The sequence below is a fragment of the Mizuhopecten yessoensis genome, unplaced genomic scaffold (assembly GCF_002113885.1).
Source record: "Mizuhopecten yessoensis strain PY_sf001 unplaced genomic scaffold, ASM211388v2 scaffold716171, whole genome shotgun sequence".
Taxonomy (NCBI): domain Eukaryota; kingdom Metazoa; phylum Mollusca; class Bivalvia; order Pectinida; family Pectinidae; genus Mizuhopecten; species Mizuhopecten yessoensis.
This window is the reverse complement of record NW_018479983.1, coordinates 79,987-100,274: the sequence shown is the minus strand read 5'-3', so window position 1 is coordinate 100,274 and position 20,288 is coordinate 79,987. Positions and strand designations below refer to the sequence as shown.

At 36.7% G+C, this 20,288-nt stretch overlaps 1 protein-coding gene across 1 annotated transcript; it reads left to right on the top strand.

The window, feature by feature from the left end:
* Positions 1–2,361: 2,361 nt before the first annotated feature.
* Positions 2,362–12,700, top strand: LOC110441938 (alpha-(1,3)-fucosyltransferase 10-like). The gene is made up of 6 exons (XM_021485253.1): positions 2,362–2,518; positions 5,045–5,087; positions 6,851–7,032; positions 9,342–9,748; positions 10,592–10,766; positions 11,282–12,700. Exons 1-6 carry the CDS (start codon positions 2,426–2,428, stop codon positions 11,801–11,803), a joined length of 1,422 nt encoding a protein of 473 aa, XP_021340928.1. The 5' UTR covers positions 2,362–2,425; the 3' UTR covers positions 11,804–12,700.
* Positions 12,701–20,288: the final 7,588 nt, after the last annotated feature.

Sequence of the window (20,288 nt, the reverse complement as noted above, 5' to 3'; positions counted from 1 at the left end):
GTGGGGTCACACAAACATGTGGTGACAGGAACTAGTACAGTATGGTGCTACACAAACATGTGGTGACAGGAACTCGTATAGAATGGTGTTACAAAAACATGTGGTGACAGGAACTAGTACAGTGTTGTGTCTAACAAACATGTGGTGACAGGAACTAGTACAGTATGGTGCTACACAAACATGTGGTGACAGGAACTAGTATAGAATGGTGTTACAAAAACATGTGGTGACAGGAACAAGTACAGTGTGGTGTCTAACAAACATGTGATGACAGGAACTAGTACAGTGGGGTGTCTAACAAACATGTGGCGACAGAAACTAGTACAGTGTTGTGTCTAACAAACATGTGGTGACATGAACTAGTACAGTATGGTGCTACACAAACATGTGGAGACAGGAACTAGTATAGAATGGTGTTACAAAAACATGTGGAGACAGGAACTAGTACAGTGGGGTGTCTAACAAACATGTGGTTACAGAAACTAGTACAGTGTGGTGTCTAACAAGCATGTGATGACAGGAACTAGTACAGTGTGGTGTTTAACAAACATGTGGTGACAGAAACTAGTACAGTGTCGTGTCTAACAAACATGTGGTGACAGGAACTATTGCAGTGTGGTGTCTAAAAAACATGTGGTGACAGGAACTAGTACAGTGTTGTGTCTAACAAACATGTGGTGACAGTAACTATTGCAGTGTGGTGTCTAACAAACATGTTGTGACAGGAACTAGTACAGTGTGGTGTTACAAAAACATGTGGTCACAGGAACTAGTACAGTGTGGTGTCTAACAAATATGTGGTGACAGGAACTATTGCAGTGTGGTGTCTAACAAACATGTTGTGACAGGAACTAGTACAGTGTGGTGTTACAAAAACATGTGGTCACAGGAACTAGTACAGTGTGGTGTCTAACAAACATGTTGTGACAGGAACTAGTACAGTGTGGTGTTACACAAATATGTGGTGACAGGAACTAGTACAGGGTGGTGTCTAACAAACATGTGGTGACAGAAACTATTGCAGTGTGGTGTCTAACAAACGTGTGGTGACAGGAACTAGTACAGTGTGGTGTTACCCAAATATGTGGTGACAGGAACTAGTACAGTGTGGTGTTACCCAAATATGTGGTGACAGGAACTAGTACAGTGTGGTGTTACAAAAACATGTGGTCACAGGAACTAGTACAGTGTGGTGTCTAACAAACATGTGATTACAGGAACTAGTACAGTGTGGTGTCTAACAAATATGTGGTGACAGAAACTATTGCAGTGTGGTGTCTAACAAACATGTGGTGACACGAACTATTGCAGTGTGGTGTTACACAAACATGTGGTGACATGAACTAGTACAGTGTGTTTTCTAACAAACATGTGATGACAGGAACTAGTACAGTGTGGTGTCTAACAAAGCAAGGCTCAAGGAAACAAAAGTAAGAAGTAAAGACAAATATGAAAATCGCAAATACCGCAATGTGTGCAACAGATTGATGTTATCTCCGTGCAAGTAGAGGACACAAAAGCAAATCCACATTTCTGCAGGGGTTTCACACATTTGTCGCCTCTTACGATACATGCCGTGGGTAACAGTAGGTGTACTCTTTTCTCGGTCCCCTATACCTGCAGGGGTGAGAAATTTGATAAAAGATATTAGATATCTTGTAAAGAAATTATGTAAGATATCTTATATATTTGCATGTATATCTTGTGAAGAAATTATGTAAGATATCGTATATATTACATGTATATCTTGTAAAAATATCAAATATCTGAGATTATCTCTTTTAAAACGTGTCTTTCATACTTTATTTTCATTTATAAGATATTCCATCAATTATACAAGATTTGACTATTTTGAAGATGCTTTATCAGGATTTTAGACGTACGTACGTTATATTTGAAGCTACCGATTCTAATTTTTGCATTATAATATGTAAGAATTTTATAAAGAAAGGAATTTATAGATTTTATCAAAGATTTAAGATAAGTTAAGCGATATTTATATATACGAAATATCTTAACGATATTTGATGACATACCTTATAGTATAAGTGTAATATAGGCTATAAGATAGTACAGTGTATATTCAATGTTAAATGTTATGTTAAATCATTGTAAAACTAGTTTACACGTTTGGATGTTATTTAATTATTGTCCGGTCCTTATTTGGGTTTCTTGTTCCGGCAGGTTTCCTGCCATCATCCACACGTTTTTATCAGATTAAAAATTTAAAGGTTTATGCCAGAGGTATGATGTTAAATGGCAGACATCTGGATTTAGTACACCGTCGTCTGTTTATTGTCAGTCGTTCCGTTCGAGTTTCCGCTCCGTTATTTGTATCTACTGTACAGCCGGAAGCTCGTATCGGTATTGACACACATGTGTATGTTGACACTGGCGTTGGGAGGGAGCAGACGGTTTAGATAAAATGCCGTCACAGCGGATCCTGTTTAGGGTATTCCTGTATCTCATCTGTTTATCTGTCCTCGTGGCTTTCCTCGTCTTTGTGAGTGTAGACTACGTAAGTAAACTTATTTGATAATATCACCAAATAATGAAACAACTGATATCACACGTGTACATTTGTACTTACACATACCTTGTCTGTACATAACGTCATAAGTCAGATCATACTCAGTTTGTGGTAAGTTTCCGTTTACTATTGATACTTATTCCTAAGAGTGCAAAACAATGTGAGTTTAAAGGCTAAGACACGAGAAAGACGACATGTTTCGATATACTAGAGATAAGAAATGAAATGTGGTGGATTTTGGGAATTACTTTTGCTTTAATACATACAGAAGGATTGAAAAGATAGGATGACCAATCTTTTCCGGTGTCGGTGGGGGTCCCGCTAGGGGCCACCCCAAGATTTTTCTTAAACATTTACTGCCTCAGACTTCACATCAGATACTAGCCAAGTTTCCTCTTGCCTTGACACCAGACTTAGACATTGTTTTATTATTTGTCTTTATTTTGAAAAAAGTATCCTTGTTTTTTTCTACATAAGCGATTACAGCCAGACGAATGCAAGATAAATTACATATCACAGCGCGTTGTAACAGTCGCCTGTGCAAATATAATGTTCCGAGTCAATTTACAGAAAGTAAATTTACATCTCTGATCAAGTTCCAAGTTATAAATAGGAAGGTTTGTAATAATGATGAGCTTTTTGACATCTCCTAATGTCACGTTACAAGAACACAATCGGGGTGGGATGGGGGGAAGCTCACGTTTATAAATCATATGTCGTAAGTCAACCTTGGGGGCAGCCACATAACGAAACATACCAAATATCTTCTGGCTGTAATGGGCTTTAAGCTGACGTATGTAAATACAACAATAGTATATGAATTATCTGTCTGAAGGATGTACACCTCTGAGAAGTCAAAAATGTCCTGTATTAAACTTTTTTTCTTATATGGATTTTTGGAAAAAGGAGTTAATGGCATAGTAGAAAATGCAAAAAAAACTATTTGTCGGTGTATTCGTTTTTGTGTTTTGATCGGTCAAAGATACCAATTTAACACAACATGTGATTTTAGGTGATTTTTTGGGTTTTGACCATTTGCAGAACACATTCATACAATTTCTTCCAAGTGTGTTATCAGATATGTATGAATGTTTGTAGAATTGATGAAAATATTATTTTCTTTTAAATTATGGTAGCAAAATTTCTTAATCTTATTCTTTTAACTCAGAAAGCTGATTTTAGTTACCCCTACCCCCTATTTTTTAATGAAAAAAATACTATTTTTTTACCATTTTTTGCAGATTAAACGCTTGATATAAAAAGTTCTGCTATTAAACTTTTTTTAATATTTAAAGAATGAAAAGAAAATGTGTTTCTCTTTCTAAAACATCCACAAAAATGGGGGGTCGGTGTGCTTCTTTTTTTGTCCCATTATCGTTTGTGTTATTTTTTACCTTTTGGGGGGTTAAAATCAAAAGTGCTTCAGTTACACTAAATATGTAAAAAAAAATAACAATATTGTATAATTTTCCAGTTTGTTGCATATTATTTTTATAATATTAAACATTATAAAGTTGTACAGCAAAATTGAACCTGCTACAATTAAAATAGCGACACAATGACAACTTAAGTGATCAATTTAGTGTCAAAAAAGGTGATTTTTTTGCCTTTTTTGAAGCCCAAGAAATACACATTAATACACATTTTCAAAATGGCCACCGAATTGGTAATTTTTTTAAATTCTTGTAAAAAAATTCTACAAACAACAGACATTTAGTTTTTTGACATATTTTTCAGATGCGTGTTTGCTAATAAACTTGATCATAATTTGTTAAATAACACAAAAACCTGTTACACCAGATCAAAACGAGACTTGAACGTGATTAAAACCTCAGAAGAGTACATCCTTAAGTACATGTCCTAATTTAGCATATTTGTTTCAACGAACTTACATTCAGTAAAACGATGAGTATATATAGTTGCAAACTATTACATATTTTTCTTCTCCATTTCTCCATTTTCCATTTATTTAACAGGTTTACTTAAGATAAGCCTTGACAGATTTAATGTTAAGAGTGATTGCATCGGTCCAAATCAACAAGTCGGTTTATGTTGATAAATTAATTTCATGCTTGTCTACATTTCATTTTCGTTGACTAGTCGTTTCTAAATTTGAGCATATAATTAAATTGACCCCAACAACCTCTTGTGTGTTGATAGGCAATTAAGAATGTAGTAACAATACGAATTTCAGATGTATTAACACCAGCACTTAGTCTTTGTCATTCATCTCTTTACGGATGCTTCGTGTTATCAAACGATTTCATTTAACAATTTTTTTTTTAAATGTTAACTTGTTTCCATGAAATCGAAAATTGTCTCAAACATTTTTCCTATGTGACAGTTAAATGTTTACTCTGATAGTTTACAGTACACGCGTAATTCAAGATTTTATTTTGCCCTGATAGTTTACATTTGACTCTCTTTTCAAGTTAACGTGGTTTTGATGATTTCTATTAAAATGAAAGTTAAATACAACACAAGTTTTCAGTGGTTTTTGTTTCTCCTATGTAGAGCGACGGGTATACCGGAAGCAAAGACACATTGGAATATGAAGGTACGTATTCGTACATGGATACACGTGTGATAACTCATCTGTCTATACACGTAGCGTGACAGACGTCGAGTGTTCCACGTGTTCAACATTTCCGATAAAACCATTAACCTTTTTGACTTATCGATAGCATACCACCTCTTTACTCATCGATAGCATACCTAAGATACAACATTATATTTATTTGGCCTAAATCTTATTAAGTTGTTTTTGTTCGGTGCTTAAGTTCAATTATAAGGGAGCGCACTGGATATCCCGATACAATGAACCGGAGCAGGCACAAATAACGCAGTCAAATTATCGTGAGTGGAGTGGAAGTGTTTGGAAAATTTACTAAGACACTGCTCTTTATTTCAGTTTATTTATTGAAATCTGGAGTAGAAATGACATTGTTGAAGGTATTTGCTGAGTCATATAACTGTTTACACTGTTTATTATCGATAATATTTACACTTTTATTACCTATTAAGCGTTTCTGTACTTTCTTTAACTGTTTTACTCAGTTGATAATGATAAGTGACATCTACTGAAGACTTCTGAGTAATCTGGAGATGGAAAACTTCAATTCGCACTAATGCTATGTTTTCAGGATAGTTGTCATTTTTGGGCGCAAATAAGGACCGAGTCGAAAAACGTTTGGGCACAATGCACATGGAAAGCACAAAGAACAATAGTCTGAACTTTCTATTTATTTGGCGCTGTAACGTCCAACTGATGTTTTAATTTTCGTGCAAATCTTTTTCCGATTTATAGAAGTCCCTTTCGGGAATGTTTGTTCGGTTACGTAAAGCCTCTGACTGTGCACCAATATATTAGGACACAGATATTTTGATACACGATCGCCGTGTTTTCGAACACAATGATCCACTAATATCCCTTTTCGTTTATTTGCAGATGTGCATATCCACTTCAATTTTACATTTTCAAATCGCTTCTTTTATCTTTTCGTCACATGTAAAATAATACCAAAGGCTCCGAAGAAAAGCCAGGTTGTGAGATGACTTGCAGAGATATCTCTATGTGCAATTCATACACTGAAAACATTGCAAAAAATATTGATATTATCTAGACTTGATAACTGCTACTGGTAAAACGATGAAAACTTTTCCAAAAGATTTTAAATATAGATATTTTCTGATGATACACCTTGTTCGATGTGTCAGTCGAACAGATCGACTCTGGTTTATTTGTGCTCGACACCGTAATTTTTTGCGCCCAAAAATGACAACCATTATTCCAAACACATAGCATTTGTGCGAATTATATGAAGGCTTTCAACTCGTTTTTTCTCACAAGTCTTCAGTATATGTCATAAATCATTGCCTTCAACGATGTCATTTCTACTTCAAACTTCACAGATATGTACACGAATGATCAGTCTTTAAAGTAATAGTTGAATAAACTGAAAAAACACCATCGTTTAATTAAATTTTCCAAAACCTTCAACTCATCCTTTCCACACTCGATACAATTGACTCTGCTTTATTTGTGCCTGCTCCGGTTCATGGTGTCGGCAAGTACCACGTGAAACTGTTATGTGTCCTAAGTACTTAGACTTAGCTTGTACATGTAACTGAATATCACTACAATGCTAGGTATAAAGTTATCTCGCCCCAAGAATTCATTGGTTACAAAAATGTTTTTAAGCACAGGAAAATTCACTTTATATTTTCCTAACTACCAGCGCTTGTGCTTCTTGGTAGTCGCAATCAAGTAACTGTTATCTTACCCAAAACCTTTGTCTAACCATTCATTTGAATGTGTAGAGGAGACCAAAGACTTCCATGACCCGGATGGAGAGATCAAGGCCCTGAGAGAGGTCATCACAGTTCCTATCGTTCTATGGTGGACCCCATTTACGGGTGATCGTGGATCTTACAAACGATGTGGTGACCACAGCTGTTTCTTCACCGTAGATCGGCACTACCGGAGACACAACAGGACAAAGGTATTTCATTATGACCGCAAAAACAACAGCTTTGTCACCAATCCCGTTGAAAAGTATTACTATTAAAAAAGAACCAAAGCAGGTTGGGATCATTTTCGAATAATCCAAAACAAGTGTGTTTGATTGAATTCGATTTATTCTAAATCTTAACACAATAAACGTCACCCATGTATGCAATATGTAATTATTCACTGCCTTCAAGCTGGTATATGCTGTTTATTTTTACTTCACAGTAAACCGCCTATGTTCGATTTCAACTGTAAAGCTTTACGTGGTAAACGTTATAAAACGTGCGCTAGACCATGTTTTAACTTCACCGGTAAGGGATATCGTATGTGGAAGAACTGCTGTTAAACTTTATACAGTATATATCGTTGTATTATTCATGGTTACAGTGATAGTCCTGCCAGGTACCCATCGATTTAAATGTGTAACAGAAGCTGGTCGGATAGGTCTTGGAGAGACGGGCACAATTATACAATTATGATTTCGATCCAGTCTTCATGCATTATGGATCTCACTTGGTTTTTGTTTATTCATGCTAGTCAAGTGTATTTACAGGAAAATGTAATTGATTTCTGTCTAGTTTGTGATATTAATTAATTGGGTACCAACAAATATACCCTATCGGGTGACGCAGGTGTATAGTTCCCTCAATCGCGTGTTTGCTAATGAGTTATCCGGCCATAGCTTATTAGATTGCGACTAGTTCCCTGTTCTTTTAGACAATGCATATATCTAAAAGGTATCTTGGTGAACTAACCCAAGCATGGAGCACCAATGTATACACAGGGAAAGCAACATCGTAAGATGCTGCAGCTCAAGCTGGTGATACCTAGGCCAATAACTGGTCTCCAGGTGATACATGGGCCAACAACTGGTCTCCAGGTGATACCTGGGCCAACAACTGGTCTCCAGGTGATACCTTGGCCAACAATTGGTCTCCAGGTGATACATGGGCCAACAACTGGTCTCCAGGTGATACATGGGCCAACAACTGGTCTCCAGGTGATACCTGGGCCAACAACTGGTCTCCAGGTGATACCTAGGCCAACAACTGGTCTCCAGGAAATTCAGTTTGAGTCTAGGGCCCCAAGTCAGGATAAATGTTGTAGTTGCAAACCACTAGCGCCTTTTTCATGACATCTTTGTATCGCTTCGACTGTCAATCGGAAGCTATGTGATCGGAATAAGCTCCAAGAAGCACAGGTGCCAAAGGAATCAAGTCTTAGTTATTCGTTCATATAACCCGTTTGTCTCGATTAATTTCTCATGAGGAATTCTCGATTCCTGATATATTTTTTGTGAAGAACTTCGATGTGGGTTACCGTTCCTGCCAAGACAATGTGAGCAAATGTGGAACCGCTTTTTAAAATATCTCTGCACGACGACTTAGGCAGCCAAGACACAGTTGTCTGCAAACAATGAAACATTGAGAGCGCATGAGGATCTTGGTATCATAGGTCGACGAAGCTTTCATTATTTGTATTTAATAGCGATAAAAACAACATCATCGCACACAACAACAACAACAACAACAACAACAAAAGTGAGAAACAAAAATCCAGGAACAAGGACGTAGCCCTGCCCTTTTAAAGCAAAGAGGCAACGTGTATCCATAACTATATACACCATGACATCATTGAACATCTTCATAATGTTCGGTAGACAAGTCTAAATTTATGAACGAATTGTAATGCGTGTTAACTTAAAAATATAATTGCATGTAAGTGTTAATTTTTGTATTCCTGAAGTTCATGTGTTTTCATATAATGTATGTATTTTTTTATATTCTCGATTTGTTTTTACAAAAGATTGAAATAATACCCAACCAAAATATTGACACATACTTACGCATTAACCTAACGTAATGGCCCGTATTCATGAAACCGTTCTCGTGCTCAAGCATGGAATTTGTGCTCAAGCCTAATTTCTTGTTCCGTTGATAAATGAATAATAAAAATCTTATTTTGTCAATGATGTGGCAAAAATTGAAGAGACTTTAAGCCAAATACTGTTTTCAATGTTCATATTTGACTTTTTGATCGTTTGACATGATTTAAGTGAATTGCAAGAAAGTAAGTTTGAGCACAAAATCCATGCTCGAGCATGAGAACGGTTTCATGAATACGGGCCCAGTCAGACTTGATTATAAACTCTAAATATTGATTAATACTAACGTTTTCAATCTGTTCCTCTGCGACTCTCACTGATTACTGTTACAGTGACTGTTAATTACATAGCTTGCGATTTGTGCAACATATATCCATTCCATTATATAACGATATGCCGCGCCATTATGTTTCTAGGTGTTTATGTTCTATGGCACTGACTTGGACCATGTAGACATGCCATTACCAAGAAATCCAAACCAGTACTGGGGCCTTCTGCACGAGGAATCTCCTAAAAACAATTACATTTACTCTCACAAGCCTGTCGTGACGTTATTTAACCACACGTGTACCTTTAAGAGAGAGTCTGACTATCCTATCACCACGCAGTACCTACCTAGTTTGGATTGGCTTTCGAACACGGAGTATATGGTTCCAACAGCGGAAAAGAACCGCCTACAGAAAACGGAATTATCTCCCCTTATATACGTCCACAGCGACTGTGGCACGCCAAGTGCCCGTGACACGTATGTAGAACTACTGATGAAGTACATCGGGATAGACTCGTACGGCAAGTGTGTCCACAACAAGGATCTACCTCCACAGTAAGTCTTAGTGCTACCGGATGTCCAATATTTTCCCCAGTAATTTTTCACATGTCCAGGTTTAAATGTTTAAAGGAAGGCTGGAGACATGCTAGTAAAAAATAAAGATTTTTAGATTGGCTTGTGCGGATATTTTCGTTTAGTTGGTGTTTTCTTTTTATAGATTATTGATGCGATCATATCATACCTTTGGCAATTGTTTGTATATTTCGTAATTTAAGTATTCATAAAATTACCACCCTGTTAGCAGTATCTTAACACTCATCACAATAGCTGTGTTCATACACATGTAATACCACTAAGTGGAGCTGTGGTTTTGTTGTAAGTGCAATTGTTTCTATTGTGACGTTCTGCATGACGTCACATATTTTTTAATTGCATTATTACGTTACAGATAAGAAAGTAATACCAATGGTTAAGGATTAGGTTTCTATGAAATTTGGCAAGAGTTCTTTGTTATGCTATAAAAATAATCGTCAATTCCTTGCCATTTCATATGAGATCTCGTATATATACAGTGGTGAAGATGTAGTTGCATTACTTCCCATTTCAAAGTTTGAAAGAGAGTAATTCTTGGAAGGTTATTAGACTTCAGAGTAAATCCCCTCCCTATAAGTATGTGTTTCGTGGTCTTCTATGGGCGTCGGAATAGTATACGGACATATCAGTGTCTGGGTTGTACAATTGTATAGGATCGTTTTTCTAATGCTGTTTTGCATCTTTCTATGCATGCATGCATATATTGTACAATCTTGAGTTACAAATCACCATAATTTCATCTAGCTGCACGTTTCTTTATTTTCGGATGTGACCGTTTAAATATATTTTGGTGTGGTTTTTCAGTTTACAAGATCCAATACAAGGCATGGGTCATGGTGACTTTTACAAGCTGATATCCAAGTACAAGTTCTCGCTGGCCTTCGAGAATTCTCTGTGTGACGACTACATTACCGAGAAGCTGTGGCGCCCTCTGATGGCGGGATCGGTTCCCATCGTCATGGGTTCACCAAAGGTCAAAGTAAGTTTTACCAATGATCAAAAATATACTTGTTACACGTTGTCTTTTTATGCTATTTATTGACCTTAGTACACAGAATACTCAACACTTAATACTCTACAATTAAATGATCCTCTACAAATATAGAATGCACATGTATAAGACTATACTACAATTATTTTTATTTTCCATATGAACTCGAAATTAACAGTATAGTACAACTATTGTGACGGTAACCAGTTAGCGACTTGCGTACTCTCATACTCCCTCGTTAAGTATTAAAAAGGGCGGCACATCTGGTTCCGGTCAAGTTGTTTAGTTTCCGGTAATATCATTTTTGTGTTTAGCTGAAAAACTAAGTCATATGCTGTCAACACTTCCTATCACTCCAGCACTTGACTTGACAAAACTTTCCTCTCGTAATGTGTGGCAAAGGGAGTTCAGGGGAAGTGTCGTAACTTCTTGTCGCGAAAAACTGTGCATAACATCTGTTTTATAAATTAACTTGTCATAATTTCAGTCCTTCTCTTTTGTAGGAGTTCTTGCCTTCCAACCACTCAGCAATAATCGTAGAGGAATTTGAATCTGTAAAGAAACTAGCTGAATATATCAAGTTTCTCAACGAAAACGACCATGAATATGAAAAATATTTAAGCTGGAAAAAGACAGGAATACAAAATAAGTATTTGATAGAATTAATGAAAAATCGTGAGTGGGGCGTAGATGGATCTCAAGGTACAAAGTATCATAACTTTATCGATGGATTTGAGTGTTTTGTTTGTCAGAGAATTCACGAAAATGAAATATTAATGAAGCAGGGTAAAAAACCACGAACATACCTTTCTTCTCACAATCACTACGGCTGCCCCGGCCCTACCGCTTACAACAGTGAAGGCGTTAGGAATGGACCTGAGGGAGGCAATAGTTGGGACTACGAGTTTGAAAACAGTCGGTACACCGCGGCGGCCCTCAGGTACCATATAGACAAGGGTGTTCCTTACACCAAAACACAGCTACTGGCAACAGTGAACAGGATGAAAAATCAGGACCTGAAGTAGCGTCTGCATTTTATACAATAGACAAGCCATCTGTTTTTTAGTTGTCATTGCATGTGTCTTGTTATCATCGCAGATGTGTCGTCTTCATCTGTAATCTCTGTAGCAATGTCGTGTGTCTGTGTTAACGCGAGAGAGAGAGAGAGAGAGAGAGAGAGAGAGAGAGAGAGAGAGAGAGAGAGAGAGAGATTTATACTTTCATTGATTACACCGTCATTAGTTATAATGCCATTGCTTATACAGTCAATTTCTTTATACTTTAATTGACGATACTGTCATGGTGCTAGATTTTAATGAAATTACTATGCAATCATTTTCTATCTGAAATCCATTTTTATGTTTGTTTGGCTGTTCAAATCCTCTGAAGTCTGTGATAGAGAGAGCACGTGAGGGAAGAATATGCAATATATAAGACAATAAATTCTAAATTATACTCGAAGTCCTTGTTCCCCGCTTTCTCGCTTTCTCTCACTTTCACTATTGACTACATTACGAGGGCGCTCGGTCAATAATAACATATTCCCGTCATGAGGAAAAAAGCATAAGTTGCACCGGAACATGTCAAATTGTATGACGGGTTGTACGACGGGTTGTATGACGGATTGTATGACGGTTTGTATGACGGGTTGTATGACTGATAGTATGTACAGGTTGTATGACTGATTGTATGCACAGGTTGTATGACGGATTGTATGACGAATTGTATGACGGATTGTATGCACAGGTTGTATGCACAAATAATGATAGTTCGATACGAACACGACTGAATAAAACGAGGGAGGAGGATTTGTGACCTATTACATAACAATAAACCACTGATTTAACACAATTAAAAATATCGATATATTCTGCCACAAGGGTGAAATATATACCGGATCTTACATGAGGTTCCATTTCATGAGATTTATGAAACGAGTCTAAGAATTTTTCAATTAAGCGAGCCTCTGGCGAGCTTAAATGAAAAATTCTTGACGAGTTTCATAAATTTCATATGAAATGAAAACGAGTGTCAGATCCTTTTTATCATATAATCAAGATTTGTGGCATTAATCGTGTAAAACGACAATTCTCATGCAACCTTGAAATGTAAAAAGCCGCCATTTTGACTCCAATGCGTAGGTCTGTGACGTCATGTACTTATCCTAGGAGTGACGTAACAATTGAAACAATTGAAACTTACAACCAAGCACAGGGCTGATAGGTCATATTACATGGGTTAATACGCCAAAAAAATGACATGGGTATATTCACTGGATAGCACAGTTCATTATGTGATATGGCATTCAATGAGAATGTCATAAAACATTTACAAATATACGTTGACAAAAATATAACTAAAAGTTTCAAAAGGTGCGGGCATTTACTATAATATGTAGCGAAAACTTAGACGCCATGCTTAGCAATAGTGACCGCTCCATTCGTAATTGGCTACTCAAGGCAATTCTATCGCTTTCTGCTGTTATTTGAGAATAATCATTAAAAGTAGTCGAACAATTTATTGTATGATATAAAAGTGTATCAGCACTCATTCTACTGATGCTCTTTTCGTCAGAACATAAAAATCGTGGCTTTCCATAAAGTGAATATTTACAAGATTTTCACGCTGATGACAGGCTTTGGTGCGAACTTCAATTAATGTTTTACTTGTTTACCAGGACATATCCATACTCTTTACATACACGGATGGAAAGGTTCTTTTATTTAACTCTGCCACTACGCGAACAAAAAATCGACAACGATCATTTTCAACTTTTACCTAACAGATTTATGCAGCAGAGGCGATGCATACCGAAAAATATTAATACAATATCAATATCTGTTATAGGATTCACCATTTTTTAAGTGCTAGTGTGAAATAGACAGCAGCATTTTTCGCCGTTTTGGGAGACATCACGTTCAGTCATATGATGAACCTTCTGTTCCTTAAAGGTATGGATTGGTCGTTGTGGACATTTGTATCGGCACAGTACAAATATTTTCAATCATGGAAGGAAAGTATGTGGACATGCTCCAGTGTACAAGAAATCATCAATTAAAATTAGAGTGTACACCAAACCCGGTGCCAAAGAGACCATATGGAAGATGTTCTGACTATCTCCACCCATCAACAAATTACGAGATAGGTAGTTACTTTTGACTGGTGAAGGGATAACATTTTTTATATCATCACTTGGAAAAAATTTGTAAATGCAGATCAAGCGGAGACAGTGCCGCTTCGGTTTGTCATTCAGTTTCAAAAGGCCAATTCAAAGGGATTTGTTTATCAGCTGGTAAATATATCCCTTTGTAAATAATAAAAGTTACAGTATCGTATAGTATTATTCCCCCAAAGTTAATGAATCACAATTTTAAACTGAAGCTGACTAATTTTATATGATGTCGCTACCTAGTTTTACATTGTGTAGTGATCGATTGGTATGGTGATAATTATCTTAAAAGAAACACATGTCATGAATTCATCCAACGTTTACTTTTTAGGAGTTTATAGGAAAATTACATTTCTCTTCTTCAACGATTTACCGCCACTGAGTGCACAAAGTTTGTAAGGTTATCAGTTTGTTTGCAGACATTTTTCAGTATAATACAATGTACATAATGAGCCACCATTCATAATATCTTACGGTTAGCTGCTGGATATGATTGGATCGCTAAATATCAAATAGCTATTAAATGTATTTAGAAATATACTTGGATCAAAGAAAGTTATCTAAATTACATCGGTATTGTTATGATTTTTGTTCTTGTCAGCGCAAAGTTACCATTCGCCAAAAGTCAATAGAGAAATCAATTACTGCTTAACGGGAGACAAATCTTAATTCTAGGAAACCTTGCTGGTTTTTCTTTTCTGACACATATTATACTAGCTATGTCCCTTAACATGCTATGGTTCTAACTGCGCCGAAACCTTTAAAACGTAAGGTATTAATACAACACAACGTGGTGTGTACTTGCAACTGCTATATATATATATTGTTTATTTTTTCTGATGCTAAGCTTATTTCTCCCCCTCCATCAACATATATTGGTCGGCTATACATTTTACCATATGTCAACCGAATTCTTTGAAACATTGGATATGCGACTTTTTTTCTGTTGCGATATATCATTACCACTGGATACTTCCCGAAAATATGTCTCCTTTTGTATTTCATTCTACTTTTTCACAGATACATCACGCAAAATGAGAAATAGACCCCGTGCAGCATTACGAGATGCTCTGTTTGTGTCTACTTAGGAGAAATTTCATAAATCAAAATTGATTTGTACTCCTACGTTACAATAAAGATGTATATTTTTTCACTTCTCAACTCTTTCTTGACGGCCTTGTCACCTTAGACACCTGTCTTTATATAGTTTTACCTGTCGCGAGGCTAGTTTAACCACGACAGACGCGGATAAGCGATACTTTTACTAATGGTTACTAGAGGTAAACAATACCTTTGTAATTATTTAAAAGGCTCTGTAAAGTCGGGCGTTAAACAATACTACTAAACCAAACTGTAAAGTCGGGCACATGATGCCCGCCGATGTCGGGAGTCGTCGATGATGCAGAAGACGCTTACCCTTCAGGAACACTTGGTCTTATTCTTCTTATACTTTTTCAAGAGTCTCCATGTAAAACGTTCCTTTGTTCATATTCTGCCCTACGTTTATTGTTGGTTGAGTTAAAAGTTATGGTTTTGTTGACGCTTCGATATTATTTTGTTGTTATTTGAGTGCTCCATTATTCGAGCCTTTAATTGTATGACAGGTGTAGGTTTGATGGGATATCAATTAAAAAAAAGTACTGTTCAGTTGCATAAAGAGAAATAATATGCAATTGATTATATTTATATTTTGTTTAATAAAAAGATTCACTGACACAAATATTTCCTTACCAAATTGTCAGAGAGAGAAAACAAACAATAAAATACATATTCCTATAAATATACACATGTTTTTTTTTGGTATTTCATGAATCTACGTAACATAAAGCTGCATTAATAAGCAAACTTACTGATGAAATTTAGGGAACAAATGTCTTAACAAATCTTCAAGAAAAAATAAATATATGGGTATTCTTATGTTCGATGAGATTGAAAAATAACATATAGCTGCATTCACAGGCATACTTATTAATTGTTGATATATAACAGTGACGCCAGTCGTTATAACATTCTAATGGCAATACGTTTCCAACGAATCAGAAAGCACGAGTTTATTTGGCGGACGAATATATTCACGAGTGCGCGGAGCGCACGAATGAATACATTTGTATATAAGTCGGCACAATAAATGAGTGTTTCCTGATTCGTTAGAAAAACACAAGTATGTGGTCTTGCTTTTATCACATACCTTCCGTATTTGGTAGAGATCGATACCATGATTTTATAAACTTATATTTTTTGCAAATACCGGGAACTTTTCAGTTCGCCATGACAAGGGAATTCCCATAAAAAGTAGTTCCGGCTAGTAGGCAAATACAACATTCCGTATTGCACATGTGCAATACAGAACGTTGTATTTCATGGTCTGATAATTGCTTGTATTACTATAACAAGATTCAACAGGTATGTGATAAAAGTTAGTAATAAGTAATCGAAACGTAACAGGGTTCGCTTTGTAATCTAACTAATCAACTATACATGTATATAACATTTCAATGATTCATTAACAGATTGATTATCGACACATACAATTGTAACAAACGATTCCCACATCAACTTGAATGCTCCTTTTATGTTACATCTTCAAAAGTAATATCACATGACTTTGATTTGACACATCACTTAGTCCTATTATGGTACTATCGGTACAGAATATATACAATATATACTATTAAAGCTGACATGTTAACAGACGTCGAATAGTCACCAGTCGACACCCTATTGTTTACTGGTGCAGTCGGATAGTCACCAATCGACATCCTATTGTTTACTGGTGCTGTCGGATAGTCACCAATCGACACCCTATTGTTTACTGGTGCGGTAAGTTACTAAGATATCTTACTGGTTACAAATAGTAGACGTTAAATAGTACTAATTAGTGCCTTATGCCTTATGTCTGTTGACGTGTTTCTAATGACTAGTGTTTGCTGACAAGTGTCTAATGGCTGGTGCATAATGACAAGTGTCTACTGACTAGTGTTTGCTGCAAGTGGTGAATGGCTGATACCTAATGACAAGTGTCTCATGACTAGTGTCTACTTACTAGTGTTAACTGAGGAACGTTACATGACAAGTGTCTAATGACCAGTACCTTCAGTCTAATGTTTCATCACTAGTGTTCACTGAGTAATGTTTAATGACTAGTGCCTAATTATTAGTGTCTAGTGTCAAGTGCCTACTGACTAGTACCTAATAATAAGTGTTTACTGTCTAGTGTCGAATGGCTAATGCCTAATAACAAGTGTCTAGTGACAAGTGTCTACTGTCTAATGGCTGGTGCCTAATAGCAAGTGTCTACTGTAATATACAATTATGGACTTTTGTGCTGGTAAATATGATGTGATATGAACCTGAAAGCGTGATATTGACCTCGGCGAACTTTTGTGCTGGTGAATATGATGTGATATGAACTTGAAAGAGGCCGAGGTCAATATCACTCTTTCAGGTTCATATCACATCATATTTACCAGCACACAAGCCCATAATTGTTTTATTATATGCTTCAACAATAAAATAAAACAAAACAAAACTAAAGGTTCTGATTTTTGAACGCGAGCCACCGTGTAAAATTTAGCAAGGTTTGAATACAACAGTTCATCATTGTAGCTTTCGAAGGCATCGTCTAGGTTCTTTTTCTTAAGATAAGCATGGAGGACATGCACTGCGTGTTCAATGGCCTTTTTTACGTTAACAGCATCTTTGTCCTCGAATAGTTTTGGTAATTTTCCTAACGGAGGAGAAACGTTCGTTATCAGCCATCTTCTAATGTCATCCAACAGATCGCGTTCCGGTCTAACTACGCATGCGCTACGACAGGTTCCGGGTAATTTCCATATAGGCTATATTTAGAAATCGATATTCACTGGATAGCCAGTTTACATTATACAATTATGGACTTCTGTGCTGGTGAATATGATGTGATATGAACCTGAAAGAGTGATATTGACTGAGGCGAAGCCGAGGTCAATATCACACTTTCAGGTTCGTATCACATCATATTTACCAGCACAAAAGCCCATAACTGTTTTATTATATGCTTCAACAATAAAATAAAACAAAACAAAACTAAAGGTTCTGATTTTTGTACGCGAGCCTCCGTGTAAAATTTAGGCAGGTTTGAATACAACAGTTCATCATTGTTGCTTTCGAAGGTATCGTCTAGGTTCTTTTTCTTAAGATAAGCATGGAGGACATGCACTGCTTGTTCAATGGCCTTTTTTAAGTTAACAGCATCTTTATCCTCTAATAGTTTTGGTAATTTTCTGATGTAACGGAGGAGAAACGTTCGCCAGCAGCCATCTTCTAATGTCGTCTGACAGATCGCGTTCCAGTCTAACTGCGCATGCGCTACGACAGGTTCCGAGGAATTTCCATACAGGCTATATTTAGAAATCGATATTCACCGGATAATCAGTCTACATGAGTTTTTGAGGACTGATCACGAGTATAGGATCCGACCAATGTGATTGCGAGAAATGTTGATGCATATAATAAGAGTTTTTGAGGACTGATTAGGTGTATAGGATCCGACCAATGTGATTGCGAGAATTTTTCATGCATATAATAATAATAATAAATATACAACATTTGATATAGCGCCTTATCTAGCTAACATAAACCACTCTAAAGCGCTTTAGTGAGTAGTTAACTGAGTAATTTACTTTCTACTGACTAGTGTTTACTGTCTAGTTTTCACTTACTACTGTTACTGAGTTAGGCTTAATGTTCAGTGCCTACTGACTAGTGTTTACGGACTAACGTCTTCTGACTAATGCCTACTGACTAGTGTCTACTATCTAGTATTTACTGACCTGTGTTACTATACCTACTGTCTAGTGCGTACTGATTAGTGGTGGGTACTGATTTATGCCTACTGACTAATGCCTACTGACTATTGTCTATTGACTTATGTCTACTGACTAATGTCTACTGACTATTGTCTATTGACTTATGTCTACTCACTTATGTCTACTGACTAATGTCTACTGACTAGTGTCAACTCACTTATACTTACTGACTAATGAGTACTGACTAGTGTCTACTGACTAATGTCTACTGACTAGTGTCTACTGACTAATTTCTACTGACTAGTTTCAACTGACTTATACTTACTGACTAATGACTAATGCCTATTGACTATTGTCTATTGACTTTTGTCTACTCACTTATGTCTACTGACTAATGTCTACTGACTAATGCCTACTGACTATTGTCTATTAACTTATGTCTTCTGACTTATTTCTACTGACTAGTGTTTACTGACTAGTGTCTACTGACTAATGCCTACTGACTATTGTCTATTAACTTATGTCTACTGACTAGTGTCAACCGACTTATACTTACTGACTAATGCCTACTGACTAGTGTCTACTGACTAATGTCTACTGACTAGTGTCAACTGACTAGTGTCAACTGACTTATACTTACTGACTAATGTATAATGACTAGTGCCTATTGACTAGTGTCTACTGACTAATGCCTACTGACTATTGTCTATTGACTTATGTCTACTGACTTATGTCTAATGACTATTGTCTACTGACTAGTGTCTACTGACTAATGTCTAATGGCTTATGCCTACTGACTAATGTCTACTGACGTCTGTCCATGATAATGTCTACTGACTAATGTCTACTAGCTAGTGCCTTCTGACTTATGTCTACTGACTAGTGCCTTATGACTATTGTCTACTGACTAAAGCCACTGACTAGTGTATACTGACTCGTGTCTACTGACTAGTGAATAATGACTAGTGTTTACTGAGTAATATTTAATAACTAGAGTCTATTGACTTGTGTTCTGAGTTGTTTCATACCTAGTGCTTACTGACTAGATTCTACTGACTAGAGTCTATTGACTGTTGTGAAATGACTAGCGTCTACTGGATTAGTGTCTAGTGTTTAATGTCTAGAACCTACTGACTCTAACTTACGACTTTTGTATAATATGGTTGGTATATAATACCTTACATATAATGTCTGCTCTCTAAGGTATTCGGACCCTGCAGGAAGGGCGTAAGAATTGTACCTGCTGCCCCCAATTGCATGATCGTAAGAGGCGACTAAATTTGGGACCTTATCTCTTCTCTCCTTTCTTAATAACTTTCTTCTTCCTAATGTCTCCCTTGACAATGCCTCACTTTTGGCCATTTGTTGAGCGTTCGCCCCTGTGAGGAAGGCTTTGGGTGCTGTCCCCTGGCTGAGACATACCAAAGTCTTTAAAAATGGTAGTTTATACTCCTGCTTAACGCTCAGCAAATTAGGAGTGGCACGACTTGTTCGCCCGTTGTCAGTATAATGTGACCGGGTGGGGCGTCCTGCAAGGTTTCTTCGGCAGTATGT